The sequence below is a fragment of the Pelophylax lessonae genome (assembly GCF_965119305.1).
Source record: "Pelophylax lessonae genome assembly, chromosome: 4".
In the NCBI taxonomy this organism is placed as follows: domain Eukaryota; kingdom Metazoa; phylum Chordata; class Amphibia; order Anura; family Ranidae; genus Pelophylax; species Pelophylax lessonae.
Genome location: NC_138771.1, coordinates 118,508,165 through 118,530,301, shown reverse-complemented (window position 1 = coordinate 118,530,301; position 22,137 = coordinate 118,508,165). Strand labels below are relative to the sequence as shown.

The 22,137-nt window shown below is 42.8% G+C and overlaps 1 protein-coding gene across 1 annotated transcript in view; it reads left to right on the top strand.

Moving 5' to 3' along the window:
- The window catches only part of SORD (sorbitol dehydrogenase), a 145,544-nt gene extending 131,993 nt beyond the window's left edge, over positions 1-13,551 (top strand). The window contains exons 8-9 of the mRNA XM_082253298.1: positions 13,113-13,234; positions 13,333-13,551. Of these exons, the coding sequence (XP_082109424.1) occupies positions 13,113-13,234; positions 13,333-13,498 (288 nt within the window). The 3' untranslated portion in view covers positions 13,499-13,551. The remainder of the gene's footprint in view (positions 1-13,112; positions 13,235-13,332) is intronic.
- Positions 13,552-22,137: the final 8,586 nt, after the last annotated feature.

Here is a 22,137-nt window from a genome sequence, read left to right as displayed (position 1 = left end):
GAGTGAAAAGCGTGCTTACATCGGAAACCCCTTAGGGTCCATTCACACGGGCTTTACACCCGGGGGACTTTGTTCTGCTCAGCGAGGATCGATCTGCCGATCCCTGCTGAGCAGGCAGATGACAGCTCACTGTGCAGAGACGTAAATGTCAGTGCCCTTCTCTCCTCTTTGGGAGATCGGATGAAAATGGACTGCCTGTCCGTTTTCATCTGATCCTCCAGACGGATGGAAAATAGGGTTTCCATCCGTCTGGATTTCACGGATTGGATAGCAGCGGGTCCCAGGGGACATATCACCGCTGACTTCTGCTGCTCCATAGGGGTGCATGGAGCATCCAATGAGGTCCGCCTGAAAAACTGAGAGATGGACCTGATCAGAAAGCCCATGTGAAAGGACCCTAACTGATTCGATGCATGGTTGCTTAGTATTACCTCATCTCTATCTCTCTTTGCCTCTTGCTTTGTGTGATCTCTAGCTACTTGTATATCTTGGCCACATATCTCTTGTTTGACTCCCGACTACTAAAGGAAAAAGAAAGTGGTCTGCTTTTTTGAAGTTCATAATGCTAATTAGTGAAGTGACATCATTTGTGACGCTAAAGCAAATAAAAAGTGTTAAACAGAAATTTAGCTCAGTGCTAATTCATATATTTCTTTTTCATGGCTTTAAAATCTCTTTTGGTAAGGTGTGTACAAAGTTAACAGTCAACACACTTCTGGAAGGCTGACAAACTAAACATTACCTCATTATTTTTGTGGTTAAAACACTCTCACTTTATTTGCTTTTAACCGCTTTTACATGTGGGTGCTGTATGTACTTTGTAGATTCTGGCTGCATTCCACTTGATCCTACAATACTCAGTGTTCATGAAAGGTCCTGCAGCACCATGTGTTACTAAGCAGTGCCAGCAACATTTTCTACCACATTCTGCAACCCAAAGCGAAACACACACTTAACACCATTTTAGGATCAGTGTAGGTGGGGAGGGGGGTGTTTTACATATTTGATATTGGGAATGTTAGGTTTGTATTTCTTTGTGTTTTTTGCACAGTAGACTACAGCACTGTGGTAGACACTCCCCATTAGAACATAAAAAAATCTGACGTGTTCTTTGCTATGGTGTATGCTGTACCTGTGTTCTCCATAGAGATTTATTGTTTCTACAATTGTTTCTACAATGACTTATGACTAGTGAATGCCAAAGCATAAATGAGCAGATGGGGGCACCAGGACATACATCCTGATCACCAGAGTATATACTGTAATTTTAAAAGTTCTGACAGAAATGTATCCACAAGTTACAGAACATTTTATTACATTGGGAAGCCTGTACTTATGATGCAATCTTACAACTTAAAATTATTTTACATTTTCAGAAAAAAGTAGGAATATCTTTCATTGGGAGTAGGGTTGAGCGGACACCTAGATGTCCGTGTTCGACGGGTTCGGCCGAACTTTAAAAAAAAGTCCGGGTCCGTGTCCCGGACTTTTACCGAACTTTTCCCGGACACCGAACCCCATTGAAGTCAATGGGGACCCGAACTTTAAGGCACTAAAATGGCTCTAAAACACCAAAGGAAAGGGCTAGAGTGCTGCAAATGGCAGCAAAACGTAATTAAGAGCATGGCAAGTGCTCTGCAAACAAATGTGGATAGGGAAATAACTTAAAACAACAAAAAAAAACAGAAAAATAAAACAATGTTCTTCTTCATCTCTGAAGGACGAGGCCCATATGGAGTAGGAGGGAGGTTGAGGTGGTGGTGGATGTGGCGGTGACATAGGCGTGCGCACAGGGTGTGCTGGGTGTGCCTGGGCACACCCTAATCACCTAGGGCACATAGCATTGCCAGTGAGGAGATGGGAAAGATCTCCCTGGGACCTGCTCTGCTCTATTTCTCCTTGCCTACAGGTACATGGCCCCGATACATTACTCTCCCTGCTGGCAAACACATGCATGTGTATTTCAACTTTGGGGTGCACACCTTAATGCAATAGGCTGCGCACACCTATGGGCGGTGTAGGTGGAAGCGGCGGTGGAGGAGGACCAGGGCCGGATTAACAGCATCATGGGCTTGGTGCTGAGGATTTTGAAGGGCCTTAGGGCCGTGCCTTGCCATGCACCCAGAGGAGGAAGGGTGCAGCCATGCATGCCTAATTCAACATGGGATGCTGTCTCTGAAGCCCATAAACACATCCATGCATCGCCAACTGTCCCTCCTTGTCCGGCCTTCACGCTGTGTGGGGAGGTTCTGAGGGTGCTGCCTGGGGAAGCGAGCATAGAAGCCAGACTTCTGTGTTTACAAGTGACAGAAGAGCGGTAACAGTGAATATGGCCAACCCGGGGCCTATATAAAAGGTAGGGGCCTGGAGCTGCAGCTCCAATAGCCCCTACATTAATCTGGCCCTGAGGAGGAGGACGAGGTAGCCAACACTGCTTCTTTTCACAAATTTTAAATGAGGGTACACCCCAAAAGAGTGAGAAAGAGCAAAAATGGAACAATGGGTGGGTAAGGTCGGTATCCATTGCTATTCTGCATAAGGTACGGAAAAGTCCCGTGGGATCCATGCCTGGTTCATTTTAATGAACGTGAGCTTGTCCACATTGTCTCTGGACAGGCGGCTGCGCTTGTCTGTTATAACGCCCCCAGCCGTGCTAAATACCCGTTCAGATAATACACTGGCTGCAGGGCACGCCAGCACCTCCAAGGCGTAAAGGGCAAGCTCAGGCCATGTGCCCAATTTGGAGACCCAGAAGTTGAAGGGGGCAGACCCGTCATTCACTACATGTAGGCGTGTGCACACATACTGCTCCACCATGTTGGTAAAATGCTGCCTCCTGCTAAGACGTTCCATCTGAGCTGCTGGTGCTGCTGTTTGTTGTGGCGTGCTGACAAAGCTTTTCCACATTTCGGCCATGCTAACCCTGCCTTCTGAGGTGCTGGCGGTGCCCTGGTTGCGTTGGCGACCTCCTCCTCCTCCTCCTCTGCCTTGTGCTTCCACTGTGGCCCCGCTGTCAGATGGGAATGCCAGCAGCATGGCGTCTACCCGCGTGCGCTTGTACTCGCGCATCTTGCGATCGCGCTCCAGTGAGTGAATTAAGGACGGTACGTTGTCCTTGTAACGGGGATCCAGCAGCGTGGCCACCCAGTAATCAGCACAAGTTAGAATGTGGGCAACTCGGCGGTCGTTGTGGAGACACTGCAGCATGTAATCGCTCATGTGTGCCAGGCTGCCCAGAGGCAACGAAAGGCTGTCCTCTGTGGGAGGTGTATGGTCCGTGTCCTCTGTATCCCCCCAGCCACGCACCAGTGATGGCCATGAGCTGGCCTGGGTGCCACCCTGCTGTGAACATGGTTCCATCTCCTCCTCCAGCTCCTCCTCCTCCTCATCCTCCTCATCCTCCAGAACTGTGCCCCTGCTGGACAATTGCGTCCCTGGCGTTTGCGTGTGCAGGAACCCACCCTCGGAGCCCCTTGCGAATGACTGCCCTGAAAGCCTTGGAAATGTTACCTCTTCATCCTCCTCCTCCTCCTCATCCTGTGCCACATCCTCTTCCATCATCGCCCGAATTGTTTTTTCAAGGAGGCATAGAAGTGGGATAGTTAAGCTGAGAACGGCGTCATTGCCACTGGCCATGTTGGTGGAGTACTCAAAACAGCGCAACAAGGCACACAGGTCTCGCATGGAGGCCCAGTTATTGGTGGTGAAGTGGTGCTGTTCCGCAGAGCGACTCACGCGTGCGTGCTGCAGCTGAAACTCCACTATGGCCTGCTGCTGCTCGCACAGTCTTTCCAGCATGTGCAAGGTGGAGTTCCACCTTGTGGGCACGTCACATATGAGGCGGTGAGCGGGAAGGCCGAAGTTACGCTGCAGCGCTGCCAGGCGAGCAGCAGCAGGGTGAGAACGCCGAAAGTGCGCACAAACGGCCCGCACTTTCTGCAGCAGCTCTGACATATCGGGGTAGTTTTTAAGGAACCTCTGCACCACCAAATTCAGCACATGCGCCAGGCAAGGGATGTGCGTCAAACCGGAAGTATGAGATGAACCCCAACAACTTGGAAAGGTGGATCTCTCTCACACGTACCGACACAGACTATCCCGCAATTCAATTGATCCTCAAAGGTTTTTATTGAATAGCGGAATAGGAAATATGATCAAAAAAAGTGTATGTATCTCGCACGTACACAACCACACTAGGCCCCAATTACTATTGTTTGTACCCCTAAAAGGCTAGATGAGGAGTAGGGGGGGTATGGAACAGGCAGCACCCTCAAACCTTCAGAAGTATGAGATGAACCCCAACAACTTGGAAAGGTGGATCTCTCTCACACGTACCGACACAGACTATCCCGCAATTCAATTGATCCTCAAAGGTTTTTATTGAATAGCGGAATAGGAAATATGATCAAAAAAAGTGTATGTATCTCGCACGTACACAACCACACTAGGCCCCAATTACTATTGTTTGTACCCCTAAAAGGCTAGATGAGGAGTAGGGGGGGTATGGAACAGGCAGCACCCTCAAACCTTCAGAAGTATGAGATGAACCCCAACAACTTGGAAAGGTGGATCTCTCTCACACGTACCGACACAGACTATCCCGCAATTCAATTGATCCTCAAAGGTTTTTATTGAATAGCGGAATAGGAAATATGATCAAAAAAAGTGTATGTATCTCGCACGTACACAACCACACTAGGCCCCAATTACTATTGTTTGTACCCCTAAAAGGCTAGATGAGGAGTAGGGGGGGTATGGAACAGGCAGCACCCTCAAACCTTCAGAAGTATGAGATGAACCCCAACAACTTGGAAAGGTGGATCTCTCTCACACGTACCGACACAGACTATCCCGCAATTCAATTGATCCTCAAAGGTTTTTATTGAATAGCGGAATAGGAAATATGATCAAAAAAAGTGTATGTATCTCGCACGTACACAACCACACTAGGCCCCAATTACTATTGTTTGTACCCCTAAAAGGCTAGATGAGGAGTAGGGGGGGTATGGAACAGGCAGCACCCTCAAACCTTCAGAAGTATGAGATGAACCCCAACAACTTGGAAAGGTGGATCTCTCTCACACGTACCGACACAGACTATCCCGCAATTCAATTGATCCTCAAAGGTTTTTATTGAATAGCGGAATAGGAAATATGATCAAAAAAAGTGTATGTATCTCGCACGTACACAACCACACTAGGCCCCAATTACTATTGTTTGTACCCCTAAAAGGCTAGATGAGGAGTAGGGGGGGTATGGAACAGGCAGCACCCTCAAACCTTCAGAAGTATGAGATGAACCCCAACAACTTGGAAAGGTGGATCTCTCTCACACGTACCGACACAGACTATCCCGCAATTCAATTGATCCTCAAAGGTTTTTATTGAATAGCGGAATAGGAAATATGATCAAAAAAAGTGTATGTATCTCGCACGTACACAACCACACTAGGCCCCAATTACTATTGTTTGTACCCCTAAAAGGCTAGATGAGGAGTAGGGGGGGTATGGAACAGGCAGCACCCTCAAACCTTCAGAAGTATGAGATGAACCCCAACAACTTGGAAAGGTGGATCTCTCTCACACGTACCGACACAGACTATCCCGCAATTCAATTGATCCTCAAAGGTTTTTATTGAATAGCGGAATAGGAAATATGATCAAAAAAAGTGTATGTATCTCGCACGTACACAACCACACTAGGCCCCAATTACTATTGTTTGTACCCCTAAAAGGCTAGATGAGGAGTAGGGGGGGTATGGAACAGGCAGCACCCTCAAACCTTCAGAAGTATGAGATGAACCCCAACAACTTGGAAAGGTGGATCTCTCTCACACGTACCGACACAGACTATCCCGCAATTCAATTGATCCTCAAAGGTTTTTATTGAATAGCGGAATAGGAAATATGATCAAAAAAAGTGTATGTATCTCGCACGTACACAACCACACTAGGCCCCAATTACTATTGTTTGTACCCCTAAAAGGCTAGATGAGGAGTAGGGGGGGTATGGAACAGGCAGCACCCTCAAACCTTCAGAAGTATGAGATGAACCCCAACAACTTGGAAAGGTGGATCTCTCTCACACGTACCGACACAGACTATCCCGCAATTCAATTGATCCTCAAAGGTTTTTATTGAATAGCGGAATAGGAAATATGATCAAAAAAAGTGTATGTATCTCGCACGTACACAACCACACTAGGCCCCAATTACTATTGTTTGTACCCCTAAAAGGCTAGATGAGGAGTAGGGGGGGTATGGAACAGGCAGCACCCTCAAACCTTCAGAAGTATGAGATGAACCCCAACAACTTGGAAAGGTGGATCTCTCTCACACGTACCAACACAGACTATCCCCCAATTTAACTGATCCCCAAAGGTTTTTGATTAAATAGCGGAATAGAAAATATGATCCCAAAAAAGTGTATGTATATCACACGTACACAACCACACTAGGCCCCAATTACTATTGTTTGTACCCCTAAAAGGCTAGGAGTAGGGGGAGTATGGAACAGGCAGCACCCTCAAACCTTCAGAAGTATGAGATGAACCCCAACAACTTGGAAAGGTGGATCTCTCTCACACGTACCAACACAGACTATCCCCCAATTTAACTGATCCCCAGAGGTTTTTGATTAAATAGCGGAATAGAAAATATGATCCCAAAAAAGTGTATGTATATCACACGTACACAACCACACTAGGCCCCAATTACTATTGTTTGTACCCCTAAAAGGCTAGGAGTAGGGGGAGTATGGAACAGGCAGCACCCTCAAACCTTCAGAAGTATGAGATGAACCCCAACAACTTGGAAAGGTGGATCTCTCTCACACGTACCAACACAGACTATCCCCCAATTTAACTGATCCCCAAAGGTTTTTGATTAAATAGCGGAATAGAAAATATGATCCCAAAAAAGTGTATGTATATCACACGTACACAACCACACTAGGCCCCAATTACTATTGTTTGTACCCCTAAAAGGCTAGGAGTAGGGGGAGTATGGAACAGGCAGCACCCTCAAACCTTCAGAAGTATGAGATGAACCCCAACAACTTGGAAAGGTGGATCTCTCTCACACGTACCAACACAGACTATCCCCCAATTTAACTGATCCCCAGAGGTTTTTGATTAAATAGCGGAATAGAAAATATGATCCCAAAAAAGTGTATGTATATCACACGTACACAACCACACTAGGCCCCAATTACTATTGTTTGTACCCCTAAAAGGCTAGGAGTAGGGGGAGTATGGAACAGGCAGCACCCTCAAACCTTCAGAAGTATGAGATGAACCCCAACAACTTGGAAAGGTGGATCTCTCTCACACGTACCAACACAGACTATCCCCCAATTTAACTGATCCCCAGAGGTTTTTGATTAAATAGCGGAATAGAAAATATGATCCCAAAAAAGTGTATGTATATCACACGTACACAACCACACTAGGCCCCAATTACTATTGTTTGTACCCCTAAAAGGCTAGGAGTAGGGGGAGTATGGAACAGGCAGCACCCTCAAACCTTCAGAAGTATGAGATGAACCCCAACAACTTGGAAAGGTGGATCTCTCTCACACGTACCAACACAGACTATCCCCCAATTTAACTGATCCCCAGAGGTTTTTGATTAAATAGCGGAATAGAAAATATGATCCCAAAAAAGTGTATGTATATCACACGTACACAACCACACTAGGCCCCAATTACTATTGTTTGTACCCCTAAAAGGCTAGGAGTAGGGGGAGTATGGAACAGGCAGCACCCTCAAACCTTCAGAAGTATGAGATGAACCCCAACAACTTGGAAAGGTGGATCTCTCTCACACGTACCAACACAGACTATCCCCCAATTTAACTGATCCCCAAAGGTTTTTGATTAAATAGCGGAATAGAAAATATGATCCCAAAAAAGTGTATGTATATCACACGTACACAACCACACTAGGCCCCAATTACTATTGTTTGTACCCCTAAAAGGCTAGATGAGGAGTAGGGGGAGTATGGAACAGGCAGCACCCTCAAACCTTCAGTATGAGATTGTGTTCACTGTACCCCACAAAGATTGAGTTCACTGCACCCCACAATGATTGTGTTCACTGCACCCCACAAAGATTGTGTTCACTGCACCTCACAAAGATTGTGTTCACTGTACCCCCCAAAGATTGTGTTCACTGCACCCCACAAAGATTCTGTTCACTGTACCCCACAAAGATTGTGTTCACTGCACCCCAAAAAGATTGTGTTCACTGCACCCCAAAAAGGATGTTGTTCACTGCACCCCAAAAAGGATGTTGTTCACTCCACCCCAAAAAGATTGTGTTCACTGCACCCCACAAAGATTGTGTTCACTGCACCCCAAAAAGATTGTGTTCACTGCACCCCAAAAATGATTTTGTTCACTGCACCCCAAAAAGGATTTTGTTCACTGCACCCCAAAAAGGATGTTGTTCACTCCACCCCAAAAAGATTGTGTTCACTGCACCCCAAAAAGATTGTGTTCACTGCACCCCACAAAGGATTTTGTTCACTGCACCCCAAAAAGATTGTGTTCACTGCACCCCAAAAAGGATGTTGTTCACTGCACCCCAAAAAGGATTTTGTTCACTGCACCCCAAAAAGATTGTGTTCACTGCACCCCACAAAGGATTTTGTTCACTGCACCCCACAAAGATTGTGTTCACTGCACACCAAAAAGGATTGTGTTCACTGCACCCCAAAAAGATTTTGTTCACTGCACCCCAAAAAGATTGTGTTCACTGCAGCCCAAAAAGATTGTGTTCACTGCAGCCCAAAAAGATTGTGTTCACTGCAGCCCAAAAAGATTGTGTTCACTGCAGCCCAAAAAGATTGTGTTCACTGCAGCCCAAAAAGATTGTGTTCACTGCAGCTCACACACAGAAAAATGGATGTGGATCACTGACACCTGCCTATCTCCAATCCCACACCACACAGCAATATCGATTGTAGTTTGTAGAACACAGTTTCCCTAAAATTCAGCAGACTCTGTCCCTAACAGGATTGAGAAGAGATCGTAGATCAGGATTGAGTGCAGACCCCACCCCCCACACAGCAATATCGATTGTAGTTTGTAGAAGACACTGACCCTATATAATTCAGCAGACTCTATCCCTAAAATGCCTACAACTCGCCCTGCCTAAACACTCCGACCTGTCCCTCAATTCTATCCGGACACAAATGGTTTTTTCCTGCCTATCTTTCCCTAATCAGCAGCCAGCACGTTGATGTGTGCTCTGTCCCTGAATCTAAGCAGCATAATGACGCCGCTGCGGCTGCCTCGAACTTATAAAGACTTGGTCACATGCTTCAGACGGCCAATCACAGCTACTGAGACATTTGCAGGCATGGCTGGGATGGCTTAAGGCACACCAGTTAAACGATTGTTGATTGGCTGTTGAAAGCCCGCCATGAAAAGAGCGCCAAAGCATGCAAAACCCGGAAATAAAACGACCGAACACGGATTTTTACCCGAACATACAGTAAAGTGTCCGTGTCCGTGTTCGGGTACAAAAAATCCAATTATTCGGTACGAACACGAATAATACAGTCCGTGTTCGCTCAACACTAATTGGGAGGCCTGGTCTGGGATATTTTGCCACACAGAGGTTCCCACTTTTAATTGCCAGTCATTCATTTAAGGACAGGACAGATTCGTTTTTTTTTTTTTTTTTTTTTTGCTAAGTTTATAGCAACAATTGGACTAAGAAAGCCATCTAAAGCGGACACCACCTTAGGGATATGTTTTCCTGTTAAATGCATGTATTTTTAAAGGCGCAAATTATAGTGAAATACTTATTTCCCACAAATATGTTTATTCTGTATGTTACCTGCAGAATGAACCTTTTTGTTCCAAACATGCTGCAGCAAGGTTGCTTTTTATCTTAAGATAACTTGTACCACGCATGTGCCCTTTTGGCTTTATTTTTTGCATCAAGGTGTTGCTGGAACAAGGAATTTTTAATGTTGGGTGACCTAGGTAATCGCTCTGCCAGCATCAGAGATATATTCTCAAGAGACTGGCTCAAGTTACAATGTAAGAAACTAAGCTGGAGAAAGATAGCAGCGTGGCACCAAAGTCTGACAGAGGAGGAAGCATACTGTTGCTAAAAGTCTGTGGGACATATTAGGTTCAGAGTAAATAAAACTGTGGTGGGTGAGTTTGCGGGATGTTAATTTACTGGTATTGATGTTTTTCAACTTTAGTTTCATGGTGACAATTCCGCTTTAAAGTGTATTACAATAGATTCTGGCTGCATTACAAAATACTGGCATGTATAAAAAAAGGGGATTCACTCCAGAAATAAAGAGATTATTCTCCCACTCTACAAGACTCCACATGGTCCGACCACATCTGGAGTATTCCGTCCAGTTCTGGGCACCGGTCCACAGAAAGGATGTGCTGGAACTGAAGAGAGTCCAGAGAAGGGTAACAAAAATAATTTGGGGAATGGAGGACATCAGCTATGAGGAAAGACTACAAGCATTGAACTTATTCTCTCTGGAGAAGAGACGCTTGAGGGGGGATATGATATCAATGTACAAATACTGTATGGGGGATGACCCTAGCATAAGGAACAAACTTTTCAGAGAAAGGGAATACAATAAGACATGTGGCCACTCACTAAAACTAGAGGAAAACGGTTTAACCTTAAAATACGTAAGGGGTTCTTTACTGTCAAAGCAGTAAGGATGTGTAATTCAGGGAGCATCGATAGTTTCAAAAACTATTAGATGGGCACCTTAAAGACCACAACATAAAGGGGTATACAATGTACGGTTAACAGTAAACACACACACACACACACACATGGGTTGAACTGGATAGACTGATGTCTTTTTTCAACCTCACAAACTATGTAACTATGTAAAAAATTGTTTTATATATTGCAGTTTACCAATTCGTAAAAGTAGTGGCTGCATCCGTTTTCCTGTTTTAGGCTTTTCCCCTCTGTTCTTACCTGTTGATCTGGCCAGTAACACACCTCCAGTATTAGAGTGCCCCCACTCTGGATGAATGAGAATAAGGAGCACCTTTGGCAGCAGCACTGGTCAGTCTAGCTGCATGCAATCTTCAGTGGAATGTGTATCAGCCTTGGCACCAGTGTTGCAGATTGCTTACCCCCTGGTATAGAGTGATCTTTGTGTGTATCTATAAAGTTGCCATCTTGTAGTTGGGTAGCTCTTCCTGGTTTTCTGTTCTACCTTTCTATATTACTAGGGTTCCTTATAGACTCCTGGCTGACAGAGTGGCCAGTCAGTTATTTTCCTAGTTGTTACTATAACAATCTGTATTCAAGAACAGAACATTTCACAGCTAATTTATTTCCTGAATAATATGCATGAATTTAGTTTAAAACTTTAGTTTGGATTTTACGCCACCATAGTGTTATTTGTATACAGTGCCTTGCGAAAGTATTCGGCCCCCTTGAACTTTGCGACCTTTTGCCACATTTCAGGCTTCAAACCTAAAGATATAAAACTGTAATTTTTTGTGAAGAATCAACAACAAGTGGGACACAATCATGAAGTGGAACGAAATTTATTGGATATTTCAAACTTTAACAAATGAAAAACTGAAAAATTGGGTGTGCAAAATTATTCAGCCCCCTTAAGTTAATACTTTGTAGCGCCACCTTTTGCTGCGATTACAGCTGTAAGTCGCTTGGGGTATGTCTCTATCAGTTTTGCACATCGAGAGACTGAAGTTTTTGCCCATTCCTCCTTGCAAAACAGCTCGAGCTCAGTGAGGTGGAATGGAGAGCGTTTGTGAACAGCAGTTTTTAGTTCTTCCCACAGATTCTCGATTGGATTCCGGTCTGGACTTTGACTTGGCCATTCTAACACCTGGATATGTTTATTTGTGAACCATTCCATAGTAGATTTTGCTTTATGTTTTGGATCATTGTCTTGTTGGAAGATAAATCTCCGTCCCAGTCTCAGGTCTCCATCAGGTTTTCTTCCAGAATGGTCCTGTATTTGGCTCCATCCATCTTCCCATCAATTTTAACCATCTTCCCTGTCCCTGCTGAAGACAAGCAGGCCCAAACCATGATGCTGCCACCACCATGTTTGACAGTGGGGATGGTGTGTTCAGGGTGATGAGCTGTGTTGCTTTTATGTCAAAAATAACGTTTTGCATTGTTGCCAAAAAGTTTGATTTTGGTTTCATCTGACCAGAGCACCTTCTTCCACATGTTTGGTGTGTCTCCCAGGTGGCTTTTGGCCAAATTTACACAACACTTTTTATGGATATCTTTAAGAAATGGCTTTCTTCTTGCCACTCTTCCATAAAGACCAGATTTGTGCAGTATACGACTGATTGTTGTCCTATGGACAGAGTCTCCCACCTCAGCTGTAGATCTCTGCAGTTCATCCAGAGTGATCATGGGCCTCTTGGCTGCATCTCTGTTCAGTCTTCTCCTTGTATGAGCTGAAAGTTTAGAGGGACGGGCAGGTCTTCGTAGATTTGCAGTGGTCTGATACTCCTTCCATTTCAATATTATCGCTTGCACAGTGCTCCTTGGGATGTTTAAAGCTTGGGAAATCTTTTTGTATCCAAATCCGGCTTTAAACATCTCCACAACAGTATCTCGGACCTGCCTGGTGTGTTCCTTGTTCTTCATGATGCTCTTTACGCCTTAAACGGGCCTCTGAGACTATCACAGTGCAGGTGCATTTATACGGAGACTTGATTACACACAGGTGGATTCTATTTATCATCATTAGTCATTTAGGTCAACATTGGATCATTCAGAGTTCCTCACTGAACTTCTTGAGAGAGTTTGCTGCACTGAAAGTAAAGGGGCTGAATAATTTTGCACGCCCAATTTTTCAGTTTTTTATTTGTTAACAAAGTTTGAAATATCCAATAAATTTCATTCCACTTCATGATTGTGTCCCACTTGTTGTTGATTCTTCACAAAAAATTAAAGTTTTATATCTTTACGTTTGAAGCCTGAAATGTGGCAAAAGGTCGCAAAGTTCAAGGGGGCCGAATACTTTCGCAAGGCACCGTAACTTCCAGTTTCACATATTAGGTCAACATACTTAAGAGGAGGAAAAAAAATTTTTTATATAACTTTTTTCCCCATAGGCAACACGCTCTGGTGGGACTTTAATTCTTGTTGGTCTGGGGCCTGCAATGGTCAATGTTCCAATTGTTAATGCAGCAGTGCGAGAGGTTGATATCAGAGGGATATTCCGATATTGTAATACGTAAGTAGATGTAATAAGGCTTGAAATGTTTACAGACAAATTTTGTGTGTCTTGCTTATCAAACAAAATGGTTTTGACTGGCTTTTTCTCTCTTGCAGGTGGCCAATGGCTATCTCTATGTTAGCTTCTAAAAGAGTGAATGTAGCTCCATTGGTTACACATCGCTTTCCCTTAGAGAAGGCTCTGGATGCATTTGAAACCACAAAGAGAGGTGTAGGGGTAAAAGTAATGCTGAAATGTGACAAAGATGACCAGAACCCTTAAATATTGGTTCATGTCAAATGAAAATGTACAATAATTTCTCTGATATTGTTAATTTTTCTAGAAATCTACTGTACAGTAATTCCAGGAAAATAATTGAAAATCCACTACTGTAACCAAAGTCCAGTTGGGTGTTTATTGATGAGCTTTTAGTAAATACATTTTTCCCTGTGTTTATCCCTGTATTCGTTCAATGATACATGTCCATAATTAGTAGATAGTAATAGAAACGACATTAAAGATTGCATATACTTTCATCTTGGATCTGTGTGTCTAAAAAAAAAAAAAAGAAAAAAAAATGTTTGTTTTGCAAAAATTCTGCTAAATTGAGTTTTTTTTTTAACAAATTGGTGAGTTATTTATAATTCCCAGACTGCTATCATATACAGTATATGAAGCATTTACCATGCCTTAACTTGAAACTAAAGCACAGGGTTAAGCACTTGCTTGCTATGGTGATGGAAGGGATGGGAGGGCTAAGAATTTACACCAAGGCCCTGAAATCTTATATGCCTAAAAAGTCAGTTGATGTTGAGAAAAGACTGGTGAGCTACTGAGGAAAAAGTGTCAGCTGCAAAATGAAGGACAAAAGTTATTCCATTAACTGCTACCCACCTCTTCCCTGGCTACTACAATCCACATAACTGGTCCCTGGTATTATATTGATCATGTTCACAATGTTCTTAATGCAGTCACATTTCATGTTGAGATCGGTGTCATTTTTTTATCACCAGTGACCATACCAGGTACCACAGAGAGGGACTTTGCTGCTTTGAAAGACATTTTAAGGGCCCCCTTTGTCACTAAATCATGCAGTCAGTTCCTTTCAACTACTCAAATTCTGTTAGCCCATTGCGTTCATACATTAAAAAACACCTAGAATAATACATTGTAGTCTAAATTCAAGGAAACCAATCACAACTATACTAAGCTGTGGTTTGTTTACAAGTTAGAAATATGAATAGTTCCAACTCAGGAAGCCTCTAATAATTTCAGTGAATAATGGAGAAAAGAGAAAGTTATAAAATGATTCTGTGCACGGTATATTTTTACATGCATATGCATTTTAACTATACATATACTATACCTGACTGATGCCCCTGAAGCTGGAAATCACTGAAGTAGACATCACTACTTCAGTGATCTCCACTTGCTTCCAGGTCCCCTGCTGAGTGGCCAGCCTGATGCATTGTGAATACAGGGGGTCGTCTGCTTGGCACAGGCACCATTCAGAGAATGCTTTGCATGTGAATATCAGGCATGAAGGTAGGAGGGTGTGCTTATCTGGAAATAACCCTCCTCCAGATGAACAAAAAAAATGCCCATGAAGACTTCTGGGATTTATGACATCATTTTGGCCCAAGCCAGAAACCTGGAAGCACCTGAAGAAATGTAACAAAAAGAAGTTTAGGGCTTGGTGCGCACTTAAATCGAATGACGCTCAGGGCAGGGGTCCAGTGCATCCCTGTTCCCTCTTTCAGGAATGAATCAGGCCTGAATTTTTGCCTGAATTCAGACCTGAAACAGAGCCAAAGATGCACAGGACCCCTGTGCAATCCGCTCCGCAGCCACCACGAAGATGTGTGAACCGGCTCATTGAGAGCTGGCCAAACTCTCCTGTCATGCGAATTGGATGCGGGGGAACTGACTGACTTTTCTGCAATACAAATATAATTTATACTGTTTATACAGAGGAGAGCTGGCATATGAGGGACATGAAAGTGTTTTAGTCCCGATATGTATGAATACAAAAAAGAAGAATGCAACAAAAGGACTTTGTAAGACACAAACCACAAGGTATAAAATGTAAAAAAATTTATTAAACTGTCAGAGAAGTCTGGTCCATAAGGTAGTTGGAACTTCCCGCCATTAAATGGCGTCAAGCTGGCTATTTAAACTGACTCTCCGCATTGGATTCATTTAATAGATATAGTGTAGCGCTTATGACAATGAAATGAACTGCACAGTCCAAAAAGGTATTAATAAAATCAAATAGTAGGAATGAACCAAGTCCTTCCGAGGAAAGTGTGCTCCCAAAAGCAAATGCCAGACACTCCACGTTTCAAAAGCCAAGTGTATAGAGACCACCACCGAAAGATAAAATTGGCCCCTTACCACAATGCGATGATCCCCATTACAGGGATCGTATCCAGCCTGTGTGTCAGATCAGAAGACTCATGCAGATAATATGCCAGCTCCTTGTATCTCCCACATCAGCTCCACTCGGAATACATAAATATGTAAAGAAAGGGAACAACTCCCATAGTGAAGTATAGTCACTGCTTTATTGAATAAAGGAACTAAAAAGTGGCAACTCACATTTGAATGGAGACAAAACAGTGTGTGTGTCTTAGAGCATTCCCGGGACCTCGGGATTCATTGCTGTTTTGTCTGCAGCTTCTGTGTACTGTTCCTGACTCCGTGCGACCTCTGATCTTGATCTGGCTTATCTCTAACTTGTGCTTGTCTGCTTCCTACCCTGACCCTGGCTTGTCTTCTGGATTTTGCTCCTGCCTGTTGATCCTGCTTTGCTGCTCTCCTGGTACCGACCCAGCTTGTGACCCGATTACTCTGCTGCCTATTGTCTATGTCCTTCCTACCCGACCATTACCTACCCGGCTTATTTGACCCTGCACCCTGCTCATCCGGCCTGCTACAACTACAGCCCAGCAAGCTTGCTCCCAGTTGCCTCATACCAGCCCGCTCACTGCGCCCACGCTACTACTAGACTGATTACAGGCACTCCTACGTCACCGTGCTCCTGTGGCCGCTGTCTCACTATCAGAGGCCCACGAGCCTGAGTTGTACGAGAGGCCCTCTACACGTCAGGCTCACCTACCAGGTACGTGACATAAACTTTAAACACTTTACATACACACAATTGAAATAATTAGAATAAACATTGTTACATAGATATATGCATGGGTTTCCATAGTCACATGAATTAAAATATAACTGACAATCCAAGGTGTAAATGTATATATAGTAAGATTTCTCTACGCATTTCGCAAGACCATGCGCGCTTCCTCAGGAGATGCATATATAAATGCCTGAAATTAGAGACAGTTGTTAGGCCTCAGAGCAGAAAGGGAGGATAAGAAAGGAAATAGGGGGAAGGGGGGAAAGTAGGCAAAAAATGGGGGAGGGAAGACCAAAAAACTTACAATTGTGTGTATAATAGTCCTGACAAACTTCCAAACCAGGGTAAACCGTCAAATAGATTCATGGTTTCCATAGAACTCCCCATTGGAGATGAAGATGTAGGAAAACAGAAAGAGATCCCCAAGCGGTCCATGAAGTTCTCCTGGGGACTGTGGAGGGGATGGGGCCAGCCAGACAGGCAAACATCCAAGATGATGACATGGTGTCACAGTGGTCAGGGATGTACAAATACTGAAAGTTGGAAAACAGCAACAGTAAAGCTCAATAGGGGGCCATTGGTCCCAGTAGCGACTAGCAAGTTCCTAAACATCACATCCCACGTGTAATAGTGCAAAAAACAACCCAGTGTAAACGCAGGAGTAGCTAATAGTAAAAGGTATAAAGTGTAGACAATGTGTAAAAAAAAAAAAAAGGGGGGGGCATTTACAGAGGGGAATTGTACATGGGTGCAATAGATGATATGTGGACCTCATTACGCGTTTACCTTAGGGTACTTTACATGTAAAAAGAAAAAAATGTTATGAATTAAAAAAGGGAATAAAAAAAAAGGCGACAAATAAGTGTCCATTATCAAAGATAGTGAAGTGTAGAGGCCAGTGAATGGCCCATTAATGAGTGAATTCCAAGCTGTGAAACCAATCACGAAAGTAATAGTGCCATATTAGTGTGCAGAAAACAGTAATGAAATACTGTGAAGTAATACAAAAAAATGCCTAGACATTGAAAAGAATAAACAGAACCAAACCCAAGTGGATGCTATTGGAACATATGGTTCCCTAGCTGATAGATACTCACCTTCCCTGAATATTCCAAAAGGTATGCACACCAGAAACCAAACAAGCTCACACCTAATAGACTATTGGGGTGGCTAATGGACAGGGGCTGACTAAATAGTCTGGAAACATGTTGGACCTCGCCACCTTCTTAAACATAGAAACATAGAATGTGTCGGCAGATAAGAACCATTTGGCCCATCTAGTCTGCCCAATATATCTGAATCCTATGAATAGTCCCTGGCCCTATCTTATATGAAGGATAGCCTTATGCCTATCCCATGCATGCTTAAACTCCTTCACTGTATTTGCAGCTACCACTTCTGCAGGAAGGTTATTCAATGCATCCACTACTCTCTCAGTAAAGTAATACTTCCTCATATTACTTTTAAACCTTTGCCCCTCTAATTTAAAACTGTGTCCTCTTGTGGTAGTTTTTCTTCTTTTAAATATGCTCTCCTCCTTTACCGAGTTGATTCCCTTTATGTATTTAAAAGTTTCTATCATATCCCCTCTGTTCTTTCTTCCAAGCTATACATGTTAAGGTCCTTTAACCTTTCCTGGTAAGTTTTTTCCTGCAATCCATGTACTAGTTTAGTAGCTCTTCTCTGAACTCTCTCTAGAGTATCTATATCCTTCTGGAGACATGGCCTCCAGTACTGCACACAATACTCCAAGTGAGGTCTCACCAGTGTTCTGTACAGCGGCATAAGCACTTCTCTCTTTCTACTGCTTATACCTCTCCCTATACATCCAAGCATTCTGGTGGCATTTCGTGCTGCTCTATTACATTGTTTTCCCACCTTTAAGTCTTCTGAAATAATTACTCCTAAATCCCTTTCCTCAGATACTGAGGTCAGGACTGTGTCAAATATTCTATATTCTGCCCTTGGGTTTTTATGCCCCAGGTGCATTATCTTGCACTTATCCACATTAAATTTCAGTTGCCAGAGTTCTGACCATTCTTCTAGTTTTCCTAAATCCTTTTCCATTTGGGGTTTCCCTCCAGGAACATCAACCCTGTTACATATCTTTGTGTCATCAGCAAAAAGACAAACCTTACCATCGAGGCCTTTTGCAATATCACTTATGAAGATATTAAACAAAATTGGTCCCAGTACAGATCCCTGAGGTACCCCACTGGTAACATGACCTTGTTCTGAATGTTCTCCATTGACTACAACCCTCTGTTGTCTGTCACTCAGCCACTGCCTAATCCACTCAACAATATGGGAGTCCATGCTCAATGACTGCAGTTTATTGATAAGTCTTCTATGTGGGACAGTGTCAAAAGCTTTACTAAAATCTAGATATGCAATGTCTACTGCACCTCCAGCGTCTATTATTTTAGTCACCCAGTCAAAAAAATCTATAAGATTTGTTTGACATGATCTCCCTGAAGTAAACCCATGTTATTTTTCATCTTGCAATCCATGGGATTTAAGATGTTCCACAATCCTATCCTTTAATAGGGTTTCCATTAATTTGCCTACTATTCTTGGATGTTTGCCTGTCTGGCTGGCCCCCTCCCCTCCACAGCCCACGGGGAGAACTGCATGGACCGCTTGGTGATCTCTTTCTTTTTTCCACGTCTTCATCTCCAATGGGAAGTTCTATGGGAACCATGAATCTATTTGACTGTTTACCCTGGTTTGGATATTATAGGACTATTATATACACAATTGTAAGTCTTTTGGTCTTCCCTTCCCCCCTTTTTTGCTTACTCCCCCCCTATTTTCTTTCTTATCCTCCCTTTCTGCTCTGAGGCCTAACAACTGTCTCTAATTTCAAGCATTTATATAAGTATCTACTGAGGAAGCGTGCATCGTCTCGTGAAACGCGTAGAGAAATCTTACTATATATACATTTACACCTTGGATTGTCAGTTATATTTTTATTTATGCAACTATGGAAACCCATGCATATATCTATGTACCTATGTTTTTTTAGATTCATTTCAATTGTATGTACTAAAGTGTTTAAAGTTTAATACATTTTGTACATTTTATACCTTGTGGTTTGTGTCTTACAAAGTCCCTTGGGCATTCTTCTTTTTTGTATTCATAATGTATACTGTGCCTTTGCGTGCCTATACAAAAGAACAAGAAAATTAGGAAAAAATATTTTGTGGTTGTTGCTAAAGTTGACATTAGAGACAATAAAAATAGAGACAAGTTTAATTTAGAGGAACAACTTTACTTGTCAGATTGCTTTAACTGACATCATCTGCAGATCTGATAGTGTCCTCAGCTTGTTAAATGTGAACACAATGGTTAGGCATTCCCTTTGGTAAAACATATCTCAGTATCAATAATTAAGATTTTTTAATATCTGTAATACAAAGTATTTAGGAATTTATTGCAGATAAAGCATAGAAAGGGATTTTTAAGGTGCGAGAAGTTTTTAATATAAAAAAATAATACAAATTGTATTTTAGATCAAAGTTAAGAACAAGTATTTATTTAAAACCAACAACAGTTTCTTGTGGTCATGATGTGTGTACAGTGGTTTCCACTCAACATGTTTCACCAGAAATATGGCTTCTTCAGGAGACTCATGAAGCCCTGTACTGAATATCACTACAAATGACTAAGAGATGTTACATTATAGATTCAATTTAATGATCAAATAAAATCACTGAATGCATATATAATGCCAAAAATCATCCTATGTATGTTAAATACATAAAAACAGAATTTGCAGGTTATGTGATAGAACATCTCACTTTGCATGCACGCACAATCTCATACGTGTTGGAGATGTTAACGCCTGGTATACTGTTCCCCTGGTGAGTATTAGTGTATTATAGGAGGAGTATGCCCAACATGGAGCCTGGGAAATATATAAAGTCACCAACTTTCATGATAAAGAAAAGAGCCTAGTATGTTTAATTCTATCATGTATATATATATATATATATATATATAGTATCTCACAAAAGTGAGTACACCCCTCACGTTTTGTAAATGTTTTAATATATCTTTTCATGTGACAACACTGAAGAAATGACACTTCTGTAGGCAATTGGTTCCACTAGATTTTAGTTAGGGGTATCAGAATAAAGGGGGCTGAATACAAATGCACGCCACACTTTTCAGATATTTATTTGTAAGAAATTTTGAAAAGCATTGATAATTTTCCTTCCACTTCACAATTATTCCACTTTGTGTTGGTCTATCACACAAAATCTCAATAAAGTATATTTACGTTTTTGGTTGTAATATGATAAAATGTGAAACATTTTAAGGGGTATGAATACTTTTTCAAGGCACTGTATGTGTGTGTGTGTGTGTGTATATATATATATATATATATATATATATATGTATACAGTATCTCACAAAAGTAAGTACACCCCTCACATTTTGTAAATATTTTATTCTATCTTTTCATGTGACAACACTGAAGAAATTACACTTTGCTACAATGTAAAGTAGTACACCTTGTATAACAGTGTAAATTTGCTGTCCCCTCAAAATAACTCAACACACAGCCAATAATGTCTAAACCGCTGTCAACAAAAGTGAGTACACCCCTAAGTGAAAATGTCCAAATTGGGCCCAATTAGCCATTTTCCCTCCCTAGTGTCATGTGACTCATTAGTGTTACAAGGTTTCAAGTGTGAATGGGGAGCAAGTGTGTTAAATTTGGTGTTATCGCTCTCTCTCTCATACTGGACACTGGAAGTTCAACATGGCACCTCATGGCAAATAACTCTCTGAGGATCTGAAAAGAAGAATTGTTGCTCTATATAAAGATGGCCTAGGCTATAAGAAGTTTGCCAAGATCCTAAAACTGAGCTGCATCTTGGTGGCCAAGACCATACAGCAGTTTAACAGGAAAGGTTCCACTCAGAGCAGGCCTTGCCATGGTCGACCAAAGAAGTTGAGTGCACATGCTCAGCATCATATCCAGAGCTTGTCATTGGAAAAATGGACATATGAGTGCTGCCAGCATTGGTGCAGAGGTTGAAGGAGTGGGGGGTCAGCCTGTCAGTGCTCCGACCATACGCCACACACTGCATCAAATTGGTCTGCATGGCTGTTGTCCCAGAAGCAAGACTCTTATAAAGATGATGCACAAGAAAGCCTGCAAACAGTTTGCTGAAGACAAGCAGACTAAGTACAAGGATTACTGGAACCATATCTCATGTTCTGATGAGACCAAGATAAACGTATTTGGGTTCAGATGTGTCAAGCATGTGTGGCGGCAACCAGGTGAGGAGTACAAAGACAAGTGTGTCTTGCCTACAGTCAAGCATGGTGGTGGGAGTGTCATGGTCTGGGGCTGCATGAGTGCTGTCGGCACTGGGGAGCTACAGTTTATCGAGGGAACCATGAATGCCCAACATGTACTGTGAAATACTGAAAGCATGATCTCCCTTCGGAGACTGGGCTGCAGGGCAGTATTCAAACATGATAATGACCTCAAACACACCTCCAAGATGACCACTGCCTTGCTAAAGAATCTGTAAAGGTGAAGGACTGGCCAAGCATGTCTCCATGCCTAAACCATACTGAGCATATGTGGGGCATCCTCAAACGGAAGGTGGAGGAGCGCAAGGTCCCTAACATCCACCTGCTCCATGATGTCATCATGGAGGAGTGGAAGAGGACTCCAGAGGCAACCTGTCAAGCTCTGGTGAACTCCATGTCCAAGAGGGTTAGGGCAGTGCTGGAAAATAATGGTGGCCACACAAATTATTGA